Genomic DNA, 22365 nt, shown 5'->3' with positions numbered 1-22365 from the left:
GCGTGAGTTAAGTCCGCCACCTTTCCTTTTCATTTATTCCTTCTTCTTGGGCGAAACAAAGGCAGCCTATAGAAAAGCGAAAAATTCATATAAATTGAGAATGAAATGAACTGGTAATCAAAGTTCTTAAAGCAGTAGGTTATCTGAACTGCGTGTAGAAATATCCACACTAGAGTTCGGTGGAATTGGTTTTTACTGTTGAATTTAGAAAGATTCGAAAACAGGTAAAATAACCATTTTGAATATTTCGTTGAAATAATAAAAAAATAGACACACCGTTAGATTAAATGGAACTAAACAACTAAATTGTCACAAAAAACAGTTTCGAAAATTAGAAAATGACGGAATATATCATGTGAACTCAAATATCCATTATACAATCATATCAACGCTAACCTAAGCCCTATGTTAACAGTCTTGTTAAGAAATCTCGTGTTAGTAAGTTTATTTCCAATTATTGTTGAATTTGTAACATTTTAGTATAGAAAATGTGTTTATATCAGCTTAGTGTCCAGACTGTATACTGTATAATCTTCCAATGGAACGTTATTCGAACAGAACCACAACATCGTTAATAACACATTTTGTCTTCTCAAGAGAACTTTGTTAATTAAACGACTTTATTATGTTTCTGTTCTATTTTTATATATGTGCGAATTTTAATGTTACTTCTAAATTCGCATAAAGGTGGTTTATTTTATTCTGGAAATTTGACATCTGACAAAAATCTGAACAATAGCACAGTTTTTGTTCTAGAAGCTTTCTCATATAGCGTGTTTTTCAAAGTTTTCCAGAATCACTGATGTATTGAGTTTGATTCAGGTTAATGAGAAATGCCTTATCACACAAAAATATTTTAGGGACTCTTGTAGAACTGGATTCTCGATAAAACTGTTTTTCTATTGCCTTATAATAGTAGGTTAAACGTGTAGCACGTTTCGTGGTAAATCACAGCAAACCTATATATGTATATTTCTATATGTCGTCTTAGCAGTTAGACGCTTGTCAGAGAGATGTGCCATAGGTATTTTAGTTAAAGATAAACCTCATTAACAATATTCAAACAACAAAAACAACGCGGACGATGATGGATGACAGCTTGACAGTCATTGGCAATGGGATGAAGATGGGATAAAACATACCTTTAGTGTTCTGCGTCTTGACTTATTCTCCCCAACTGTCTGGTTGTCCAACTGCAGATTTTTTTCCGTTATTACTTTTGAAGGGATATCCTACCTCGGTCAGCAGTACAGACGTTGACTAATGGAAAAGGTACCACTGGCCTGATGGGTTAACATACAAAAGCAGTAACTCTTTAATATGTGCAAAAGGCCTTCAGACCCATGGCGTCCTTCTCGTAGTAAAATTTTATTGATGATCGTTGGAAAGTTATGGCGGCTCTAACGTTGTAAAATTCGTAATAAAACAGAAAGCAGTCATTAGTTCACCAGACATGTCTTTATTTATTTTTCGGCTGAACACTTGCTGCACAAAACAGAAATAGTAATACAATTAGGTTGTTATTGCTTTGTGACGCTTTACACAATTTTGTATTACAAATACGTCTCCAGACAAATTCTGAAATAATGGAGGCAGACAAAGGGAGCACGTGCACTGATTAAGTTGTTTAGTCACCGAATACAGGAACGAGGAAGGCTAAGCGTACCTGAGTAAAAATATATACCCCTCTTAACTACCTATTTCATATATTCGTCAAATGAACACTCGCGGATTTCATTTTTTTTAGAAGAGTTAGGACAACCAGCAAAACAAAATTCGAAAGCAAATTCCGCCAACGACGTTTGATATGTGGCATTTATGTGGTGCGTGTAAGACCGTGTGTGCCAAACACCATGTTTAGCAATGAAAAGGAGGATGTTTTAACCCATTAAGGCGAGTCTTTGAGGGAAACATTATTTAGAAACAATGTGGAAGTGCGTAGAAAATCGAGAACGGGGAGACACTTCTTTACCCAAAGGGTTGTGGGAGTCTGGAACAAGCCACCAAGCCACATTGTTGAAGCCTGTACTCTGGCTTCTTTCAAGATCAGACCCTCGAATCAAATAACTACTAACCTCCAAAATTCTAGAAATAGATCAAGTAATTGTCCTGCGTTTTAATCTGTGTTCTTTTAAGGTGAAACACACCGATTTAAACTACTCCGTGATAATAGGTAAATACCACACGCTTTACCGACTGAGATTATTGAACCGATTTTCATCTCAATAAATTGTAGAGGCCCACTATTTCAACTAATAATTCCAAGCACGTTTACAATGATAATTGCTCAAAAGCGGTATTTCCACCTAATGTACGAGTTTAGTTTTGCATTATGCATATCCTAATGTGACGAAATTATCTGAATTACAAAAGATGAAATATTAAAGCACCTGGCCACAAGATTAATCTTCTTTTCTGAGACTGCGTACAGTTTTCAGTTAACTTCCAACAATACAAATACTCAGCCTAATTATGATGTTATACTATTCTGTATTTATGTTAGGTGGATATGTATAAAGCTTTAATTTGTTTTTGTGACTTTCGAGCTAAAAGGTAAATGTGTATGTTTTCTAAAAAAAATCATAACGTAGTCTGTAAACTTATTACGTATCTAAAACAAATTTCAGACCAGAAAACAAAAACTGTAAAATATATTACTTTGTGTTCTTAGAAATGGTTTTATAAAATAAAAATAAACATTCCCCAGGAGAAACAAAAACGATTGTTCTAGTACCACTTAGTATAGTTACTAACTATACTATTTGTTCAGCTAATTAGCACCACAGCCTTGACATAAATTAATTTAAGAAGAATTGCTTTGGAATATTCAGCTACTGTACTTCGACTATCTTTATTTTTGTTGCGAACGACGACGGGACACATTTTAAGTGAACGTATGACAATTTTATTTCCTTTCACTAAAAATCGAAATGCGAAATATTTCTAAACAGTATTTACGTTTTATATCATTTTCAGCAGACTCAGCAAATGAAAATTCAATTAAATTCAAAATACTATGTATTAACTTGTCTTGGAAAGGCTAAGCTTCGGATAAACTGGTTACCGTAATAATACACATTCTATGAAAAAAACAGGAAAACCCATATAGCTGAAAACCTTACTAATACAATTGTAATATAGTCAAACTTGTTCAATAAAATAAAATGACTAAAATGACTAAAACAGATGATAAACACACGCATACACCAAGAAACATCTGAATAATTGAACTTTGGGAAGTATAAAGAAACACTTATCTTTATTTTCCTAATGTATAGTGCACATTTAAGCACCCACTTACAAAAATCTGACATTTTTCAATATTTATACAGGCGGTCGGACAGCAAAATTCACTTTTTTATCTGGAAAATTTAATCACTGCCAGAATCTCACATAGCACGTCTCCCTCGTGGGTAAGAAAACCATTAATACTATCTTTGGTCAGTTGGCATTTATTCCGATATACTTACCCGTAAGGATTAATAATCAGCATGACTTCTAAGAGGCACGGGAATGAAACCTGTCTAACTGGCCTTGCGCGACTACTGCTGATTCTCTGTGTCATTTATGTCGCTTTTTTCTTTATTTGATTTTGATAGTTATTGTTGTAAATAGTCTAATACAGCTAAAATAACATTCAGAATAACACGAAGGTCAATTTACTGTGAATTTACAAGATACAAATGTATTGATGCATTTTAGATGAAGACAGTGCTTTGGTCATATATTTGCATAAGCTTATCGTTGAATGTAATTGTAAGGCGATGTAAAATGTATACCTAAGTAGATGTACTATAGTACAGTTCAAATTTATGAACGAATAGTTTACAGGCTGCAGTACCTACATGTTACGACGAGGTCGCAATTTAGTTAAGAAATTATCCTTTCTACGGTAGAAAAGAATAAAAAAATGACATTTTTTAAATAATTATAAATGTCTTTATGAATGTAAACATTTCCCTTTTTAATATTACATCTGATCGTAACTTTATTAATTAAATTCTTTTTAAAATATTTTATTATTCAAATGCTACTGGTATATACAGCTGACATTTCGTATGTCTATTTGATGTTATTACACGTATTTTAAAGGGGAAGACTGGAAGAAAGAAAGAGTTTAGTGGTGTGGATACGATGTTACGTTACGTGGGCCTTACGCATGTGTGTGTCTGTCTTTCAGTTTACGGTGAAAATGTGAACCTCCAATGTGCTCAAATCATCCTTATAATCTATAATATTATTTTCATTGCAAAGAGAAAAGAGCAGGGACTTTTCATATGCAAACGCTTTTATAATCTTATGTAACATCAGACTAGTCTACAATGATATATTCATTGTATAATAGCGCAATGCACCATTTGCAAGTGACCTTGTAATATTGAAATATCAATTCCAAGCTATTTGCCACAAACCACAAAACTGTGGCTTCAGATTAAACCGAACATGTTTTTTTTTAAAATAAAACGCCTATCGGGAAATGTTAGAGAGGGAAATGCATTTTGTCGTTCAAAATGCATTTTGTAATTCGCATTGGAAACCATCCATTTTGTTTTAAGGTAGTTGTTTTTCTAAGGCAATTGTCTATTCATGCAGTGAACACTTCTGTTATAAGTAACAGGACAGTAAGACTTCTGCGTGCTGAGATAGCATTCATTTTTTATTGTAGGCGGTGAAAAGCCTTCAGAAGTTCACAAATAAGGTCACAAGGAACAAGGCGAATCCTGCCTTCAATTAAAATATATTTTATAGCTATGCTGTTTTTTTAAATTGCCTTTTTAAAGTGTCTTTTGGCAGCTTGATGAAACCAATCGGACCTTTTTCTGAAACTACACTGATGTATTTTCTATCGACCTAAATTTTTTTAAATTGTCAAACATTGTGTCATAGATGACACTCCATTTTTATTCGTGGTCTTATGTTTTTCAAGGCGATTTGCAGATGAAACGACAATAAATTTTCACCAGATGAAATATATAGATACCTCGTGCCTGAACGAAGTGTGACTTTGCTTTTACTTGAAGTGCCTATACTATATATATATAACGATGAGGGTTTTAGCTCTTATTGAATTCTTTTAGAAGTCGAATTGCTGTTTCTAAAATGATTTCTTCTTCTTCTTTCCCTCTTAAAAAGACAACTGTGCTCTTTCAGAATTTGTTGTAATCTCTTGTTGTCTCAAGGGAAGCCAAGAGCGATTAATTTCTTGTGGTTAAACAGAGTAACACCCTCTGGCTAGCTCGCAACATCTCTGTATTTATAAAATATTTTAAGAGTGGAATATAATCACGGAAGTTTTTATAAAAATATTTCCCGTGTGGTGACTTACAGTATTAATTTAAGACTCGACATAATAAAATAATACAAATAATATTGATTACAGTCACTCATCCTGTGGTAAAATATTATTTCTATTTAAGTCGAATTATGGTGTCATAGAAAAAAGGGATGTGTTGCTGAAGAATAATGATAGGCATATAAAGACTAAATATAACTAATATATATTTTCTTGGGCTTGGGCAGCGTTAAGATTCCATATACATTCCATTCTACATAATTTGTTATTGTGTTCAGCAGACTTGTAGGCTGAATAATTCGATAATAAATCATTTTGCAGTCAGATTCCTTAGCTTTCTTAAACGGCCTTCATTTGAAATTGATAGCTGCGAATCGGTACCATCCTTGTAAATAAAAACAAGAAAGACAAGTATAAGTTAGTTCATTTGCATTGAGATGACAAGTGTAAACCCCCCTAAATCTACTTCAATGATGAAAATGCCGCTCATTTAACGTGGCTGAAAAGCAATGTCAATTTGTACAGAGGACGCCGCTGCTTAAGAGATCTCATTTAGCAAGTTTAAATTTGATTAAGACACCAGTTTACCCGGCTGTATTTATAAACTTGGGATCATTTGGCTTCTGCGATATATCCCAGACATGCAACTTTTGCACCTAGAATGACACTTTCTTGCATCTGTTCACTGTAAAATGAATGAAACGCACCTCTCTCTTCTTTCCAGCTACACCAGTAGAGGTGTCTGTGTACTGCTGTCTTTCGACTCCTCTCGAATAAGATCCCGCCCAAGGTAAATGTTTTGGTTGTTGATTCCCGGCAGTTCACACAGCTGTTTCTTTCACGAGTCCGCTTCTGTTGCTGAAAGACAAGGACGGTGGAGTTACACAGCAAGCAAGACTTGCCCAGGAATCTGTACTCGGCTGACAATGGTCCTGCGATAATTTCTGTGCAGACGATCAACCGTTAATATTGTATAGAATTAACTACATCTACCTAAGACGTTCATGAGAAGACCATCATCATCATCACCAAAACCTTTTAACATTTTTTAAATCCCGCTGTGAGCGAGACTAATTAATACGATTCGAATTAAATATTTCTAGATGCTTTCCCGTAATTAAGTTTACTAAGTAAATACTTTATGTTATAATTAAAAAGGGAATAGATTCAATAAAATAAGTCACACAAGTAGAAATGGTGCATTAAATCGCTTCATTTTAGAAATAAATACAAAACATAAGAAAAGCAAAACTTTTCCACTACTATCAGAACACCTCACGCACAGATTGAGAAACATCTTGTTATTATCTAATACTCTTGATACTTAAGGAATGCATGCCTCTTTCTCATTACTAAATAAATATGCTGTAAATTGTATATATCACTAACGTGCTGTTTTCTTGCATTTTTTAAAAAAGGTTTTCAATGTATTTCTCATTTTAATCTTGGCATGGAAGGAAAGCGATCTTAAGTATATAACCCACAGACGTAAAAACAAAATGACGTGCGAAAACGCGTTTTCTGACATTCACGGAATCTGTCTATGTTTCATGCCTTGGTTGTATGTAACCAACAAGACAGCCTTATTGTCTTATTCATTATATTAAATATGGCCAGAGACACTAGATCTTTTGATCCCAGCTGAAATACACGTAATGCTGCAGATTTAAAATTATTTAAATCATTCTTAATAATTGTTTTATAATCTATTTTATTTTTTCGTATATTTGAAGTTAACTGACATTTATTTATCAACGTACCTACAGAATACGTAACGTTTTGTAACAAAAACCTAATTTTAGCCGAACCAGTTTGGGAAAATGTTAATTGCTCTGTGGTTAAGTTGGTATCTCCTGCCTACCCCCCATTCTTAATTTATATAGGGGTTCCCTTGTTTTGTGATGCTCAATTACTCTCCCAGATTTATACTCTTCCTTGAAAACATCTCTTAGAAGAAAAAAAAAGGAGAAAAGTGAAAGTAGAATTTGACCTATTAGAATTATAGTCGATTCAAAGTACCCCAGGACAGTGCATGTAGTTTTTTTCATAAATCAGCAAACCTGTCTCTCCCGCCTCCCGTCGCCAGAAGACGAAGGATACGGTCAGTCCAAAAGCGTGGACGAATTAATTGCTCACAACCGCGACCACCAGGAACACATGAATTAAATAATGTCAAATACGTCATCCTTGATATCAAACCCTGTGTCCGGAATCGTTCGGCTGAGACCCCTACTCTCCTTTGGCTGAAAGTGGATGTGACCTTTGTTATTCCAGCCCACACTAAGCACCTTAATGGAAACAAGTTGAGCACGTTCACTCCTGACAAACATTATCCTTAAGCCACTGGAGACCCAGACACAGAAAACGAGCTCTTCCGACAAGGATACATCAGGAACACACATTGAGAAAGAAAGCGAGAGGGATAACAGAGAAACAGAAATCAGGACTGCAGTCATGTCAAGAGATCAGGTTAGGGAATCACTAGAATCAAAACATAAGAGGTGAAAGGCTTTGGGTGAAAAGACACATTTATAATTGTAAAAATAAAAACTCGGAAGTCACTGCAAGACATTGCTTAGAAATTAAAGCTAGCTACTCAGAAATATATAATATAGAACTAAACGTCATATATGTGTGTATTGTAACTTAGCATATAATGTATATAATAGGCCAATATATTGAAACTGCTAAACAGATAAGATCGGAGAAATATAAACATCTTCTGTATCCAGACCTAGAAAATGAAAGAAACATTATATATTCAATACAAGCGTAAATGTATATTCATATCCAGGCGTACGTTTATTCATATAAATAGCAATCGATGGTGCGTAAAAGGACTGAAGGCAGTTAAAATTCCGAAATTAAAAATTCGACAAAGCTGAGTATTGGTTCGTAGTGTGCACAGGAGTCGAACCAGTTCGAGACACTCCATTAAATGAGGCTTTTACACTGTTCAAACCAAGGTTTATCGAAAATAGATAGAAAGCCCATACAAGATGCATTTTGGAATCTTTCACCTCATTGCTCCAAGTTCCAATTCTTTCTAACCTCCACGCTCAGTGGCAGAGACACAATATACAAAGGTAGTTTTACAATTGACAGAGTGTTTAGTTCGGTCAAGTAATGCATAAACGCACACAAATATATCTTACATGCACGATTTAAATAGACCACAATTATCTGGAAAATGTTGCACACATTTCTACCACATTTGTTTTGGATCCCCAAAATGCCTCCTTTTGACCCTTTGTACTGTACCACTTGAACTCACTTTTGTAACTTAAAAGTCCTATATTTTAATTCAAATGAGAAAATATTTCGTTATTTAGAGGCCAGATAGTAAACGTTTCAGTCTGGATCAGGAACGAATATGCAACTTAGTAATCGATGACTATTGAGAAAACACAAAACGAATAAAAAAAAAAACACACCATCAAGAGTTAAACAGGCATCTTGACATGAAATTGTATTGCTCACAATATGAAACTGTATTCATCAGATGCATATACCAGCACAAATAAGTTTCCGAATTACTGCACTATTTAAAATATTGCTATTCTATATTTCTGTATTTCACACAAGCACTACGAATCTCAACAAGAAAACAAATAAGACGAAAGCCAAACTTTATTGCATCTCTTGAGGTGTTTACATAATGGAAATTATATTTTAAAAGTATTCATGCAAATTCTGTTTTTATTCCTTTTCATAGGAAGTACAAGCTGTTTTCTAGTAATGTTAATATTCAGTACTAACTGAAACATTAGACTAATGCCCACTTTTTGTTTAATTTAAAATATAAAACAAAATAATTAAACAAACCAGAAAAAATATGCAGAGCTAATTTTTCAAACGATCCGATTGTACATTATTTGGCAATAAATCTTTTCGGTTGCCTGCATCTTTGAATTCACCTAACTCAGCTTAGTTTACATTTTATTTTATGACTGCAAACACTGGAGTCTGATGGGTGCCTAGTGTAGCACCGAAAGCACAGTTACCATCTTTCAAAAATAATAAGATCTACTTTAAAATACATGTAGACAACTCCATAATACAGGCTCACTGTCGTATAAAAGAGCTGAGTCAATACCACATCAGGAAATATTTAATTGTTTTGATTTTTCTCAATAAAAATGTATGACACATTTCTTTAGAATGTTTCGTTCAAAATAAACTTTCTCTGACTTCTGCGTAAATGAAATACTACGTCGCCGATGGCTTACGTATCTCCATGATCCAGTATTTTTACGATTTGTTTAGCCAACATGGAATGACAGTTTAAAACAACATTATAACGCGTTTCGTTGTTTGAGTAAACTTACCATCCCTACGTTGTAAAATATGGATTTGAATAGAGGTGGGAGATCTGGCCTGCCAGGTCGAAAAAGATCGGGGAACTCTTGCCACAGAGCTGCGTGTCATGTCAACGTCCCTGGCCAATAGTAACTCGATTGGTGTCAGACTCCAGCTTTTATTGGCTGTCTAGCAATGCCAGGGAAAAAAAGTTTTAAAAGTCCGGCCCATCTTTGTATTAGATTGAAATGTAAGCCAGTCGCCTCTCTCGTCAGGAAACAGATTCCGATTTTACCTCTCATGCTACAATCTTTATTGCTCTTCCAGTGGAAAAGCGACTTTGCTCTCTTATCACCAGCGTCCAGGAGAAAAGGATTCCTGGCCCCCTGTCCCATTGAAAAGCGTAATTTACAGAACTCTGTAGTTATTGGTGGACGAAACGCAATGGGTAAGTAAATTCACCGGGAAAGCTTAGCTGTCAATTGGGATCAAAGACGGATTCCAGCTTGCTTCGAACCAGGGGCATTTACAAAATCTCGTGAACCGTGCGCCAAGGGTCGTCAACGCCAAGACCGAAATGCCTTTCATGAACGTTAACATAATATAGAGGAACTGTATTTGAAATATTTTTTTGTAGTTTTGTATTCCCGTACGACAGATAAAAACGTGCACAATTTTGTTCTGTGATATCACTGTCCATTTTCTCCTATACATGTTTGCTTTCGCAGTATGGACACTGCAACTTTGCTTTTTTCCTTTGTCGTTGTTGTTTTCATCATTTTTTTCACAGAATTATATCATATATCGCTGAACATTCAATGCAATCATCTGCTTTGAAGACGCTTGCTACATTTTCACTTTAAACTAATAACACGTTGTGATGCTAGTTGTGGAATTAAATGTTTCCGAACCGAAAAATGAAATTTCTTTAAGTGCAGTATCTTCACAAGTTTAAATCGTTGTTTTCAGTATACCTAGTAATGGTTGATTTGTTGATTCTAAATGTGGTTTTCTCTTTTTTTTTGTCTCTCTCCCACAATCCAGAACCTGCCTTTGGGGAGGTAAATCAGTTAGGAGGCGTTTTTGTCAATGGCAGACCACTGCCTAATGCCATCCGCTTGAGAATCGTGGAACTTGCACAGCTGGGTATCAGGCCTTGTGACATCAGTAGACAGCTCCGGGTTTCTCACGGTTGTGTCAGCAAGATTCTGGCCCGATACAACGAAACTGGCTCCATATTACCGGGAGCCATCGGAGGAAGTAAGCCGCGCGTCACTACCCCTACTGTGGTCAAACACATAAGGACCTACAAGCAAAGGGACCCTGGTATTTTCGCATGGGAAATTCGAGACAGACTTCTGGCAGATGGGGTGTGTGACAAATTCAATCTCCCTTCTGTTAGCTCGATCAGCCGGATCCTCCGCAACAAGATTGGGAATCTGTCTCAACAGAACCAGTACGAGTCCACTAAGCAGGCGCCGCACCCTCCTCCACAACCGACTCTGCCCTATAACCACATCTACTCGTACCCTACTCCAATTGCTGCAACCGGGGGTAAAGTGCCTACTCCGCCCGGAGTTCCAGCCATCCCCGGACACATGGCTATGCACAGGATATGGCCCTCCTCGCATTCCGTCACCGATATTCTGGGCATCAGATCAATCACAGAGCAACAAAGTAAGCCATTCATTGTGTGGTCTAGCATAAACTGCATGCTAAGTACTATCACAATACAAGACAGCCTTGATTCTTCTTATCTCGTATCAGTGAAATGTGTAGTCCAAGTTTTAGTCTTCTGTTTTGGGTTTCTATTTTAGCTACACGACAGCTTCTAAATTAATTCAGAATTTGTCGTAAACGAACTAATAATTATCCTTATCAGCTTCTGTAGCAGCTAGAAAATTATGCTACATAAAATACACGGCTATACCTTGCACTTTTACAAGTACTGGAGCAGTTGTGATGTTACGGGATCCTGAATGGAACAAATTGTGGAAATTAATAGTTTTTACGCTCCGTGTTATTTCAAAGCTAAGCGCTCAAGTAACATAACTATAGTTCAAGCAGTTACATTAAAACAGATGGTTTTGGGCTTGATGTTATAATTAAGGAGCGGATGTAGAATATTAGTACCGGTACAAGGAAGGATAGGCGCATAGAGTAGATTCTCTTAACATTGGAATAAGGTGTTCAAATGTCGCTTGTAGTTGTAGCTGAGATACAGTTCAAAGCAAACTTAGCCTTCCATTTTTACCCTCCGGAACGCGTGCCTGTTCAGTTATAACAATTATTTTCGGTGTATTATGTGTTTACTAGATTTCTCACGCATTCATCGATGTGTGTGTAGCTGCCTGTGCTTCCCTTTTCCATTTTCTTGCTCATAAAAAGGGAGCACATTTGTTTGGAATTAGGAATGAGAGTATTTTAGACTTTGGCACGCGCTTATTGTCACAGCCATATTCCATAATTTTAAACATAACCTAAATAAAATAAAACGCCATAATAGCAGATGGACAATTTTTTGTTGAGGCAGAAGACATTTAAAGAAGCAGCAAAACATGAACGCCACGACAACTTTGTTTTTACAGACGAACCAAAATTAAATTCAGGGAGATTTGATAAAGCTGACTTGCCTATGATGTGTATTTCACGTATTCTATAAGTTGTGTCATGTATACCTATTGATTGGTAATACGTCTGTCTTAAATGCTGCATGTTGTCAGAAAACATTGACTACATAGTGCTGATAGCTGCCCCATTTTTTAAAGTAATATGAGACCTCGACTTCAGACTTTCTAGCCTAGGCATAGCTGTACTAAATTATTTAAAAGCGACGCAGAGATTCGAACTGAACAAGATATACGGAAAAATACATTCTCAAAGGGTGTTTTTACAGACAACTCTTGCATTTCCAAATGATTTGCAGATGTTTGTGGCAGATTTTGAAAGCCGAAATAAACTGTACTCTACCTTCAACAAAGCGAACCATTTTTAGCACTTCCGTGAAAGTTCTACGATAGATATGTTTTGATTTTCCAATAAAATTTCAATCTAAATAATTTTGAATTTAGAGATTTCTTATATATCAATTTCTCTATAAAATTGGGAATTACATTCGTTGATCCAAAATGTCAAGCTTCAGTGCTGTAATGGGCTTTTTAACACTTTTTAATAACACGCCTAAATAATTTATAGCTTCAAAATGCATTACTGCTACAAACGTCTACTGCTTTGTATCAGTTTTAAATTCCTCATGTATACTAATCTAAGCGGACATACAAAATAAGCCTAACTTCTTAGTAGTCTTTTTTTGAAGGAAAGCTAATGTAGGCCTTACCTAGGCGACCTTTTTAGAATTAACGAGGAATTCTGTTTTTTTTACACATAGACTAATTTGTGTGTACATATGTTGAGACTACCTTGCTCTGTAAATTCATATTTAAACAATATTTTCCAGTTTCAAGCAGGGATACATGAAACTCCAGGTGCTTCCATTTTTACAAAGTTAATTAGAGTTCTAAGAAATATTTTACTGTATACACGCAGGCTACTATAATTTAATGGAATGAAGATGTTCACTGCATGACCATATCCTTTTGACCTGTTGTTTTAAAGTATGTTAAGTGTTTATTTTTATTTTAACCGTTTTAATTCTAGCAGTTCATGTTCGAAATTTGTATCAATAAAATCTCAAATCACTCCCATTTCTGTTATCTCCGTAAAAAAATAATTTTGTATATTTTCGTAATTCAAGCTATTCTAAAATAGAAACAGTTTATCTGTTTGTTCAAATAGACGAGTCAAGCGGATATCAATTTTTCGTAAACCTATGGCATTAGGAATATATATATATATCTGCAGGACCTCTCCTGTTGAATTCTCATTGTGAGCGATCATTTTAAATTAAATTTCCAAAGGTACGCGTCTGTTTTTGTACATTTGTTTAATTGTTACACATGGAAATTAAAACTTAAAAAAGTGTCCTTTTTAGAATATAGACATAAATGGACTAAGAATCATACTACTAATCCCTAAATTTGCTGTGTTCAGATTTGATGTGCAAATCTCCTCAGTTCTGGTATTTTACTGATACCCTCTCCTATGTCTCTCCGTGTGCTTTGCCTTCAGTTAGTGACAGTTCCTCCTATCCCAGTGCCAAAGTAGAAGATTGGAACACACTAAACAGGACTAATTTTCATCCGCCAACCTCGCCTGTACTCAATGGCCTGGATAAAGTTCACTTAGAACAAGAAGCAAAATACACACAGGTAAAAGCCCACAACTACTCCATTTATATATAAATTACTCTGTATTTATCATCTAGTGAAGTAGCTCCAGAACTCGGATTTGCAGATTCACTTCAGACCAAAGCTTCAAATGTGTGCGTGAAACTGATGAAACTTAAGTTTTTCTTGATAGTCTGTTAAAATGTTTTCAGCTAATGCTCAATTTAAAGTAGCACTTGTGTGGTTGTATGGTAATCTTATCTATAATGTGAATGTTCATTACGTGAGTACGTTTGTGTCCGTTTGTATGTGTGTAGGCCTCGAAGATAAGTTTTGTTATCTTGGTGTTTATTTTTTGCTCACAAAAAAAGTTAGTAACACAAAAAATAAAGTTACGAATGAGATAGTGATTAGACTCGAATAATTAATAGTTTATTTATATATCTTAAACTATTCATTGTGATCCCAAAATGTCTCGCTCACTCCGTTAAGGATTACTGGACATTTACTGTATGGAACATGCCAGCTAATAACCTGTCACAGAGGAGTCATGATTAGTCGAAATGTTTTTTTTCCTTCAGTATAGGACGGGAAATACCCACTAAAAAACGAGTGTAGCCAACAGGTAAGTGTAAAAGCAGTGGAGCGGTTTTCGAGTGTAGTGAGGTGGTGTAGTGAGGCCTCTAACCTGTTCTGACGATTCACAGCAACTCAAGAGGAACTGTCTCTAACTGCCTTAATAGTGCCGCCGTGTGTAGTCAATCAATAAGAAGGTGAATTTCTGAATCCACATGAAACGCAACGAGATCGCAATAACAATTGTCTGCGACAAACTGCTTTGTCGATGTGTATGCGTTAATAGCCTAACAGCAGTTCGAGATACCGAGATCCATGCATTTTGTTTGTGGGCTATTAGATTAGAAAATAAAAATAAAATAACATAGTGTGGGCAATACTCCAATTATCACAGAAACGCACACCTTAGCCCACTAAGAGAAAAAAAAGAGGATTAAAAAAAACCTTGTTTGGAAACACGAAATCACGTAAGATTCGATTTTAATTACATTAATATAAGGTAGTTATGGTATTAAACTATTTGTATAATACAGAAAATGTTTATCATAAATAATTAACAAACAAGTAAAGAAAATATAGACGACTGAAAATCACACATAATTACTCTAGAAACTACTGTATTTACGACGGTTGCCATTTTAAGTTCGGAGTGATGAAATTAAAGCTTCCCTTTAAATGAGTTTCCTAAAGGATATTGCTTAAATAAAGATCTACACTGCAATTTATGTTATTTAAACAGGTAACAGTAGCAATCAACGGATTAATTCATACATCAATTACCATAGCCTACATGTTTATATGTTTCTAACATTTTAATAAGATCTTCATTTATTTCGTTAAATGTGTACTACCCTATATTTTTTAAACTCATAAAATAAACAGTAGGTCATAGTTTCGAAGACGATTCTAAAAAAATAAATTAATAAATAATCACAATAATACCAATTAAGAATCACTTAATTTTTTATAGAAATACATTAATCTGATACCCGGTCTTTATCAAAATGAGACAACGTAAATCTTATATACGCACACTAGGACTGTGAAAGCAATAGAAGACAAATGCGTACATATTTTTTAAACATAGAAAGTATCTTGACATTTAGATATGATTATGGTAAACCAATTAACGGACTTGTTTAAATCCTGTTTTGTGTATTAGGCAAATGCGTCTCTACAAAGACGTTCATAAGATAAGAATCTTTTCAAACAAGGGCAAACTAATGTGCTAAAACACAATATGGTATTCTTTCGACCTAAGCGTGTTTCAAAAATGAAATGTTTTAGCTACAGAAGTGCATATAACACATTTTTTAAATATGACGTGTAGTATGTCGTCTAGCCTATATCAACATTAAAACTATCACAGAATAATACACACAATACTCGTGTATATTACACAACAATACTCATACGAGACAAATGTCTTTTTAAAAGTATTTTTAATACAATAATAAACCTTTACTGTTCAAGAATTAGTACATGTCTTTGATGTACCTTATTGATATAAAGTTACAATTGACTGAATAAGAAATAGCTCATTTTAGGGTATAACCGGGATAACCCCAAAATAACGTTCTTTTTATTATCTGCTACTGGTCTATTTGCTGTCCCTTCTGTACTGTGTACAGCCTTTAATGTAATTAAAGTTTATTTGATAAAGGTTTATAGATATCAGGCGTCAGAAATATTTCGTAGCGCATGTACTGACATCTATAATTGGATTGTTTACCCAAAGATGTGGTATTCGAGGAAACAGGGTTTGTGTAATCTCGAGAGTTATTAGTTTAAGGTGAAGCAACGTGTTTCGTAGGTGTTACTGAGGACCATGAAGTCTAGACTTAGACTAGGAGGAAATCATCCTGACACCGAACGCAATTGGTTTTTTATCCTTTCAGTTTTGTTCAGCTTTTCCATTGTTTTTAACCGATTCACTTTTGAAGTAAAGTATTATTCTATGTTCCTGTCTTAATTCAGTGTTATGCACAGAAATTGCAAGAAACAAAAACACATAAAAACAGCGTTTTTTGCAGTGTTGTGAGACAGAGATCCATACTTACTGTAAATGTACGGATTCCTGTTAGTTTATACAATACAACCATAAATGCGTTGCTGTAATATTTCTGTTTTCAACTTATCTACCGTTTAGTTACTTGTTCGTCTATCATAAATGATCAAATGCTTAATATGGCAAATCTCATTAAACGTTGTTATTTATTATTTACAGACCAATATAGAATTCCCGTGTTGTCATATTTCAGCCACAGCCACGCTTTAACTCCTTCTCATCTAACTTTCGCGTTATTAGCGTTATTATCTCCCTCACATTACTTAAAAGATTAGGATACAATCATGCACTAACTTAAGTTTTAATGTGTAACACTACCACTTTAAAGTCCTACAATTAAGGTCAATTTACTTCACGTGCTGCAGTTGAATTTCACGGCCAAATGTTTATACATTGTTTGAAATAATAATAACGCTAATTTTCTAATACAATAAAACAATAAAACACCGTAAATCGCAGTACTGAAACCATAGCTCGGGACGTGTCTTTCAACTCCTCAGTTACATTGACAGCTGAGTCACAGTTCTTACTAAACTGGCATAACTTCCGATAGGCAGCAACTGAGATTGATAACATGCATGATGGCCAGACTTATCTATACCTTTTGCTCGTTAGTAGACCTTTGGCAGGACGTTGCGAAATCTTCGTTTTTTAACCTTGAAAAATAACATGAGGGAGACACTAAACATAATAAAACTACATTCACTCTGCTTCAGATAAATTTAGCTAAAATCCAATTGATGTATAGGGCCTGGTTTGGCGGTGACGAGTTTTCATTATTTTCCCTGTTGATGGTTTTTAGGATAGCAGCTTCATTCTAATGGCATTTTCTATTAAATTTGTTTTGGAAAATAAATGTATGTGCCAGGGACCGAGTAGCTATCGCGCAGTCCAAAATTCATACTGCAGACATAAAGCAAGTCGGCTTTTACTTCAATTGTCAATTACATGCTTTTCCAATTCGTGCCTGGTGCTGGTTTCTCATTCAACATGTAGATTACTTATCCCAAGAGACTCCATATGCTGCAGTGATTTATGGGTCCCATTCTGAATTCACAATTAAATCATGGCTGTTAATGAGTTTCCTACCTGGAGTTCACAGTGAGTTGCTTATGTTGCTGGGAGACGCTTTAATTATTTTGCTGTTTTGTTTTTGTTGAAGGCTTCCTGAGCCGGTTCTGAAGAACGAAAATCCAACATGGACAGGAGCATTAGTTATTTTTTTTCTGAAGCATGTACTGTAAGCTATATTGTAAAAGCTGAAAGCATGATGAACAAACCCAGCGCTGTACACCGATTCAAAGCTAAACGCCGACACTAAAATGCATATTGCTTGCCATTACGTTAAATGTTTATGAAATTCCAAAACGCGCTAGCTTTTTAAAAAACGTTTTAGGGGCGGTTCAGAGGGTACAAGTTCGTTTTTCTTCGGATGACGAATAGACTAAATAAATCAGCCTGAAACAGGTCAATCTTTCTCTTCAAACCAAGCTCAGTAATAATGATACACGGCCCATTAGTTAACACAACATATTAGATTTTAGATACATTTACGGGCGCTTTTGCAACGTTTGGATATTGTTATACCAGTAGGGAGTAAGCTAGTGGATAAAGTAAACTATTAAACTGGGTGATGCTTTCGGGTGGACAGTATACCCCCTCCTGTTGCGACACCAGTACTACCGAAGCTATGCTGAGCGCTTTTTATAAATCAATGAATGGTCACTTGCTGAATAACGTAAACTAGACTTTCAAAGTAATCTTAACTGTGATCTTAATATTTAAAATTATGGCACAAACTCAGAAGGGGAAGTAGGCCTAATGTCTACATGGCGTGCAGTTAAACAAGTCTCGAATAAACAACTGCAAGTCATTACGAACAGTTGTACTGATAATAATTGTAGTGCCCATGTCTAAACATCTAGATGTAAGTTATTTTTCATCCTTTGTACGACAAATGGTTTAAGGTTTAATCTAATCGAAAACAGGCTTTCAGAAAGATAAAGCCGCGAATGACAAATGACTGAAAACACCTTGTTCATAATTTGAGGCAATAAGCAAATCATATAGCAATTCTACATATTTAACGTATTATAATACGTAAACACATTTAAATGCCTTTACATATTACATTAGGAAAATACACCAACTATTGTTCAGCTCATCATTCACCATTATTTACGATACAAATAGGTTTATGGACTATATTTCCCAGAAGATAACGAGGTAATGGTCTAAACATTAAGTCTGACCTTCCATGTCATAGCTGAAAGTCTGGAGCCGGTGATAAACCATCCGTGAGAGTGCACAATTTTAAAGTGTACACAAGGAGTCATACTTCGGATGTCACAAATATATAGTCTGCGCAACACACTGCCCTTTTTTAATATAATCCACTCCCGTGAAAACAGCTTGATTAGTTAATAGCAAATATAAAGTAAAATAACCGTCAAGATGGCCCAGAACGCCGAGAATGCCTCGACAAGAACAACTGCCTGACTAAAACAGAAACTGGGAGCTGTTAGCCAGCTAAGGTCAAAATTTAATTTCACTAAGCAGCAGTGTTACTGTCCGACAAAAGCGGAAGACTAGGCAAATATCACCAAAGTCTGTAAGACAAAAGATGTGTTTTTTTTTTTTTGCTCAAGCTCGGGGCAATTGTAATACTGTTATAATATTCTAATTATCACGCAAGCAAGCAAAGATTCTTTAATTTAATTTAATTTAATTTAATTCAATTTCCGACATGATTTGAATACCGCCTACATCCAAAGTTAATACTTTCCGGTATTGTCTTAGAAGAAGAAAAAGCATAAGAATAAGATGACTTTGTATAGCCTATGTACAGTATGTGTCTTTAGCAGGTTATCTGATACATTAAAATCCCAGTCGGTCTTTCATGTTTTAGCAACCTACACATTATAATCAAGTTAACATATGAAGTGAAATGAATAACCATAAAGTGTCTCTTATCTGCTTCCTATGGAGTGTCCAATTACATTTATAACAATTGAGAAATACAAATAGATAATTTAGGAGGGCTTATCAATAGGCCCACATTTTACACAACGGCTCTTCGAGTATAAACAACACCATAGATTTGCCAACATAAAATACACTAATATATGCAGCATTGTTACTTCTGAAACAAAGTAACATTTACGTCACTAAATTTCAAAGAATGTATTAAAAAAACAGCAATGTAGTATTAATTTGAAGAACTTCAACAATTCTTAAGCTTTTCTTAAGACTCATAAAACTCTTTTCTGAAAGCCTGTTCTCCTACATTTGAACGCCCTCAAAGTGAAAATAAAAAATGCATAGGATGGGTTACGATTGTTATCGTAACAGTACAAATCTGTAAATCGATATTATATTTCTGATGCTCTGAATTATGTTATGCTTCATAAGAAAACAAAGTACTGCGGAGTACTGGGGGATGCATCTAATCTCTTTTCACACCATCGAATTAGTATAGAAAAGAAAATTAAAACGAACTTGAAATAAAATTGAATTAAATAATTTTTATTATTTTTGATTTGTCATACGTAGAAGGGGGCGACGTGGAAGAGATTAAATGCAAATATGGATTAATAAAAAATTGTTTATGGAATTTTTTTCTGCCTTAAATATACTGCCTCACCATGGAACAGGGCAGTTGGTATCCTGTTCAATCACCAAAAGATGTCTGAGGAAATTGACAAAATGACACTAGATTTTGCATGTTAGTTCCTAATAAGGAGGACAAATTATTTATTAATCTTGCATTCTAAAAATATAATAATTAGAACAGCCAAATTATCTTTTATGTCATTATTCCTTAACTAAACCAGACTTATATATGTTAAACATTAGCATATATTATGTCAAGTGTGTATAAATGCTTCTATATTACTGAAAGGGTGCTGGCCTAGCATAATACGGCACAAAGCATTTGGTTTTGCTCCATAAAGTAAAATAAGACTCCATACTTTGATCAATGGAAAACAAAATACAGTTAAAGTACAGGCATTATGCCAAAACAGAAGCAATATCCATCCCTTGGAGTATCTATTCCCCAGAAACTGAAGAGTGTCTCTAATAGAAACTATCTTCAATAGCTTCGCTAAGTCATAGGCCACCCAAGATATTTTTTTTGCAGGCAATGTTAAGTTCTTATGCATTGTCACATTGCCAGAAGTCAGTCTGCACGTCTCACAAGCCCTCTCTCTCTCCTTTTCTGTCAGGCGCCGAATGGATTGCCCACAGCGAACAGCTTTGTCTCAGCACCCAGCATGGCTCCCTACCACCCACCCACCCAAGTGTCACCTTACATGGCGTACAGCGCCACCACGTCGGGCTATGTGACAGGCCACACGTGGCAGCACCCCAGTGGCAGTGCCCTCTCTCCCCACAACTGTGACATCCCCGCACCCCTGCCCTTCAAGAGCATGCCCAGTGCCAGGGAGAGCAGCCACCCGGTCACAGCCTCCGTGCTCTAACGCAACGCCCGGCCCGAAGGCAGAGCTCGGAGTGCACAGGGTGCAGAGAGCGCACAGAAGAGCACACTGCAAGCCCAGTGCTTCCCTTCTCTGCTCTCCGACTGCTCACCCCATGGAACTTTTTGGGGGAACTTCCAGAAGCTTCTCATATCTTACATATACCCCATCCAGCTGCATAAGGACCTGCCAAAGGCCAATATCTTTTTCTTTTAGAAAAGATTTCTGCTCCTCCATTCCTCCCCTTCCTTTCCACAAGAAGGAGAAGCATGGAGTTTAACGTCCTGTGCATTCCAGCACTGGCCATTACTGAGCACCTAATGGAACATGCTAACTCTAGAAGACATGACCCAGGTGGCCAAACAACCCTGCTGTTTTAAAGCATTAATTTATACAAAACACAGCCCATGGGGCTGAAGGCAAAGACATAATTTCCTTCTAATCTAGTTGTTAAGTCATTCAGTATATCTAGGAAAATGCAAGTCCTTTTTTTTTTACTTGTTCATGTGCACTTCTGCCAATTTTGTCAAATGGCCTTCTGCAACCTAAAATAAATAAAACATTTTTATATATTATGGTAATTTCAGTTTGCATACAAACTATTTCAGGGTCTTATTTTTTAACATTATCATTATTGTTTTTTTTATCTTATGCTCCTTGAATATGAAAGCGATTTTCTCCCCACTAAATAATCTTAAGAACGTCTAAAAGAAGATTCTTCAAAGTGGGTTATCAGTTAACATCAATCAATAACAAAATAAGATTTTTTGTAACTTTGGCCAGATCACCTTTATTTATTACAGACAGGAGAGTTCGTTGAGCAAAAAGTGTAATTAGGGTTAAGTAACATGAAATGTGTTTTAACTACAGTATGGAAATTCTCTCCATTAAAATGGAGGCAGACCAAATGTTTTTTTTCATGATGTGTGTATAATGAATTTTAAAGATTAGCTGTGCAAACTCAAACTTTGTACAATAAATCTGAATGCATCACAGATAAACAAAGTAGCTCTTTAGGGTAATAAGGCCCAATTTTAAGTGTACATGGGTGTCACATAATAACACTTCAAAAGTGTGACAAAACCTATGCCTGAAAGTGAATAATGCATGTTTGATTATAAACACCACTAAAAATGCCATTCTACTGCAACTGTTATCCATACTGTTTTAAAACAACTACTTAAAATTGACCTTGATCAAAAATGTCAGGATATACAGAATTAATCAAAAGTCAAAAAAGCAACATGTTCTATTTATGTCTGAAAGGAGTGGTGTAATTGTGAAGACTGTTGAGTGGAAGAAACTACAATGGTCCTTTCTGAAATCAAAGCTGTACTTGACTGACGATAAAGCTTTATTATTAGATATATTATTATGTATCTTGTGTTTTTTGTAAATACAAAGAACCAGATTTATTTTTCTAAA

General features: G+C 35.4%; 1 protein-coding gene and 1 long non-coding RNA gene across 6 annotated transcripts; one reads left to right on the top strand and one right to left on the bottom strand.

Moving 5' to 3' along the window:
• Nucleotides 1-1439: 1439 nt before the first annotated feature.
• LOC148653591 (uncharacterized) lies at nucleotides 1440-9737 on the bottom strand. 4 transcript variants are annotated; one of them, XR_015941713.1, is made up of 4 exons: nucleotides 9622-9737; nucleotides 6001-6151; nucleotides 1724-5678; nucleotides 1440-1666 (listed from the first exon to the last, which is right to left on the bottom strand). It is a non-coding gene; the product is annotated as an uncharacterized LOC148653591 (long non-coding RNA). The 4 variants fall into 4 exon arrangements; XR_015941712.1 differs by having other exon boundaries at nucleotides 1440-5678; XR_015941714.1 differs by lacking the exon at nucleotides 9622-9737 and adding an exon at nucleotides 9523-9612 and having other exon boundaries at nucleotides 1440-5678.
• Nucleotides 9738-9837: 100 nt separating this feature from the next.
• On the top strand, nucleotides 9838-22365 carry pax9 (paired box 9). Of its 2 annotated transcripts, XM_088648791.1 has the most exons (4): nucleotides 9838-10040; nucleotides 10637-11269; nucleotides 13721-13860; nucleotides 20689-22365. In XM_088648791.1, exons 1-4 carry the CDS (start codon nucleotides 9893-9895, stop codon nucleotides 20941-20943), a joined length of 1176 nt encoding a protein of 391 aa, XP_088504917.1. In that variant the 5' UTR covers nucleotides 9838-9892; the 3' UTR covers nucleotides 20944-22365. The 2 variants fall into 2 exon arrangements, with proteins under 2 accessions (XP_088504917.1, XP_088504919.1); XM_088648793.1 differs by lacking the exon at nucleotides 13721-13860 and having other exon boundaries at nucleotides 9839-10040.

Source organism: Lepisosteus platostomus, chromosome 10 (genome assembly GCF_059453375.1).
Source record: "Lepisosteus platostomus isolate fLepPlt1 chromosome 10, fLepPlt1.hap1, whole genome shotgun sequence".
In the NCBI taxonomy this organism is placed as follows: Eukaryota; Metazoa; Chordata; class Actinopteri; order Semionotiformes; family Lepisosteidae; genus Lepisosteus; species Lepisosteus platostomus.
Note: the sequence above shows the minus strand (reverse complement) of the source record. Positions and strands in the feature narration are given on the sequence as shown.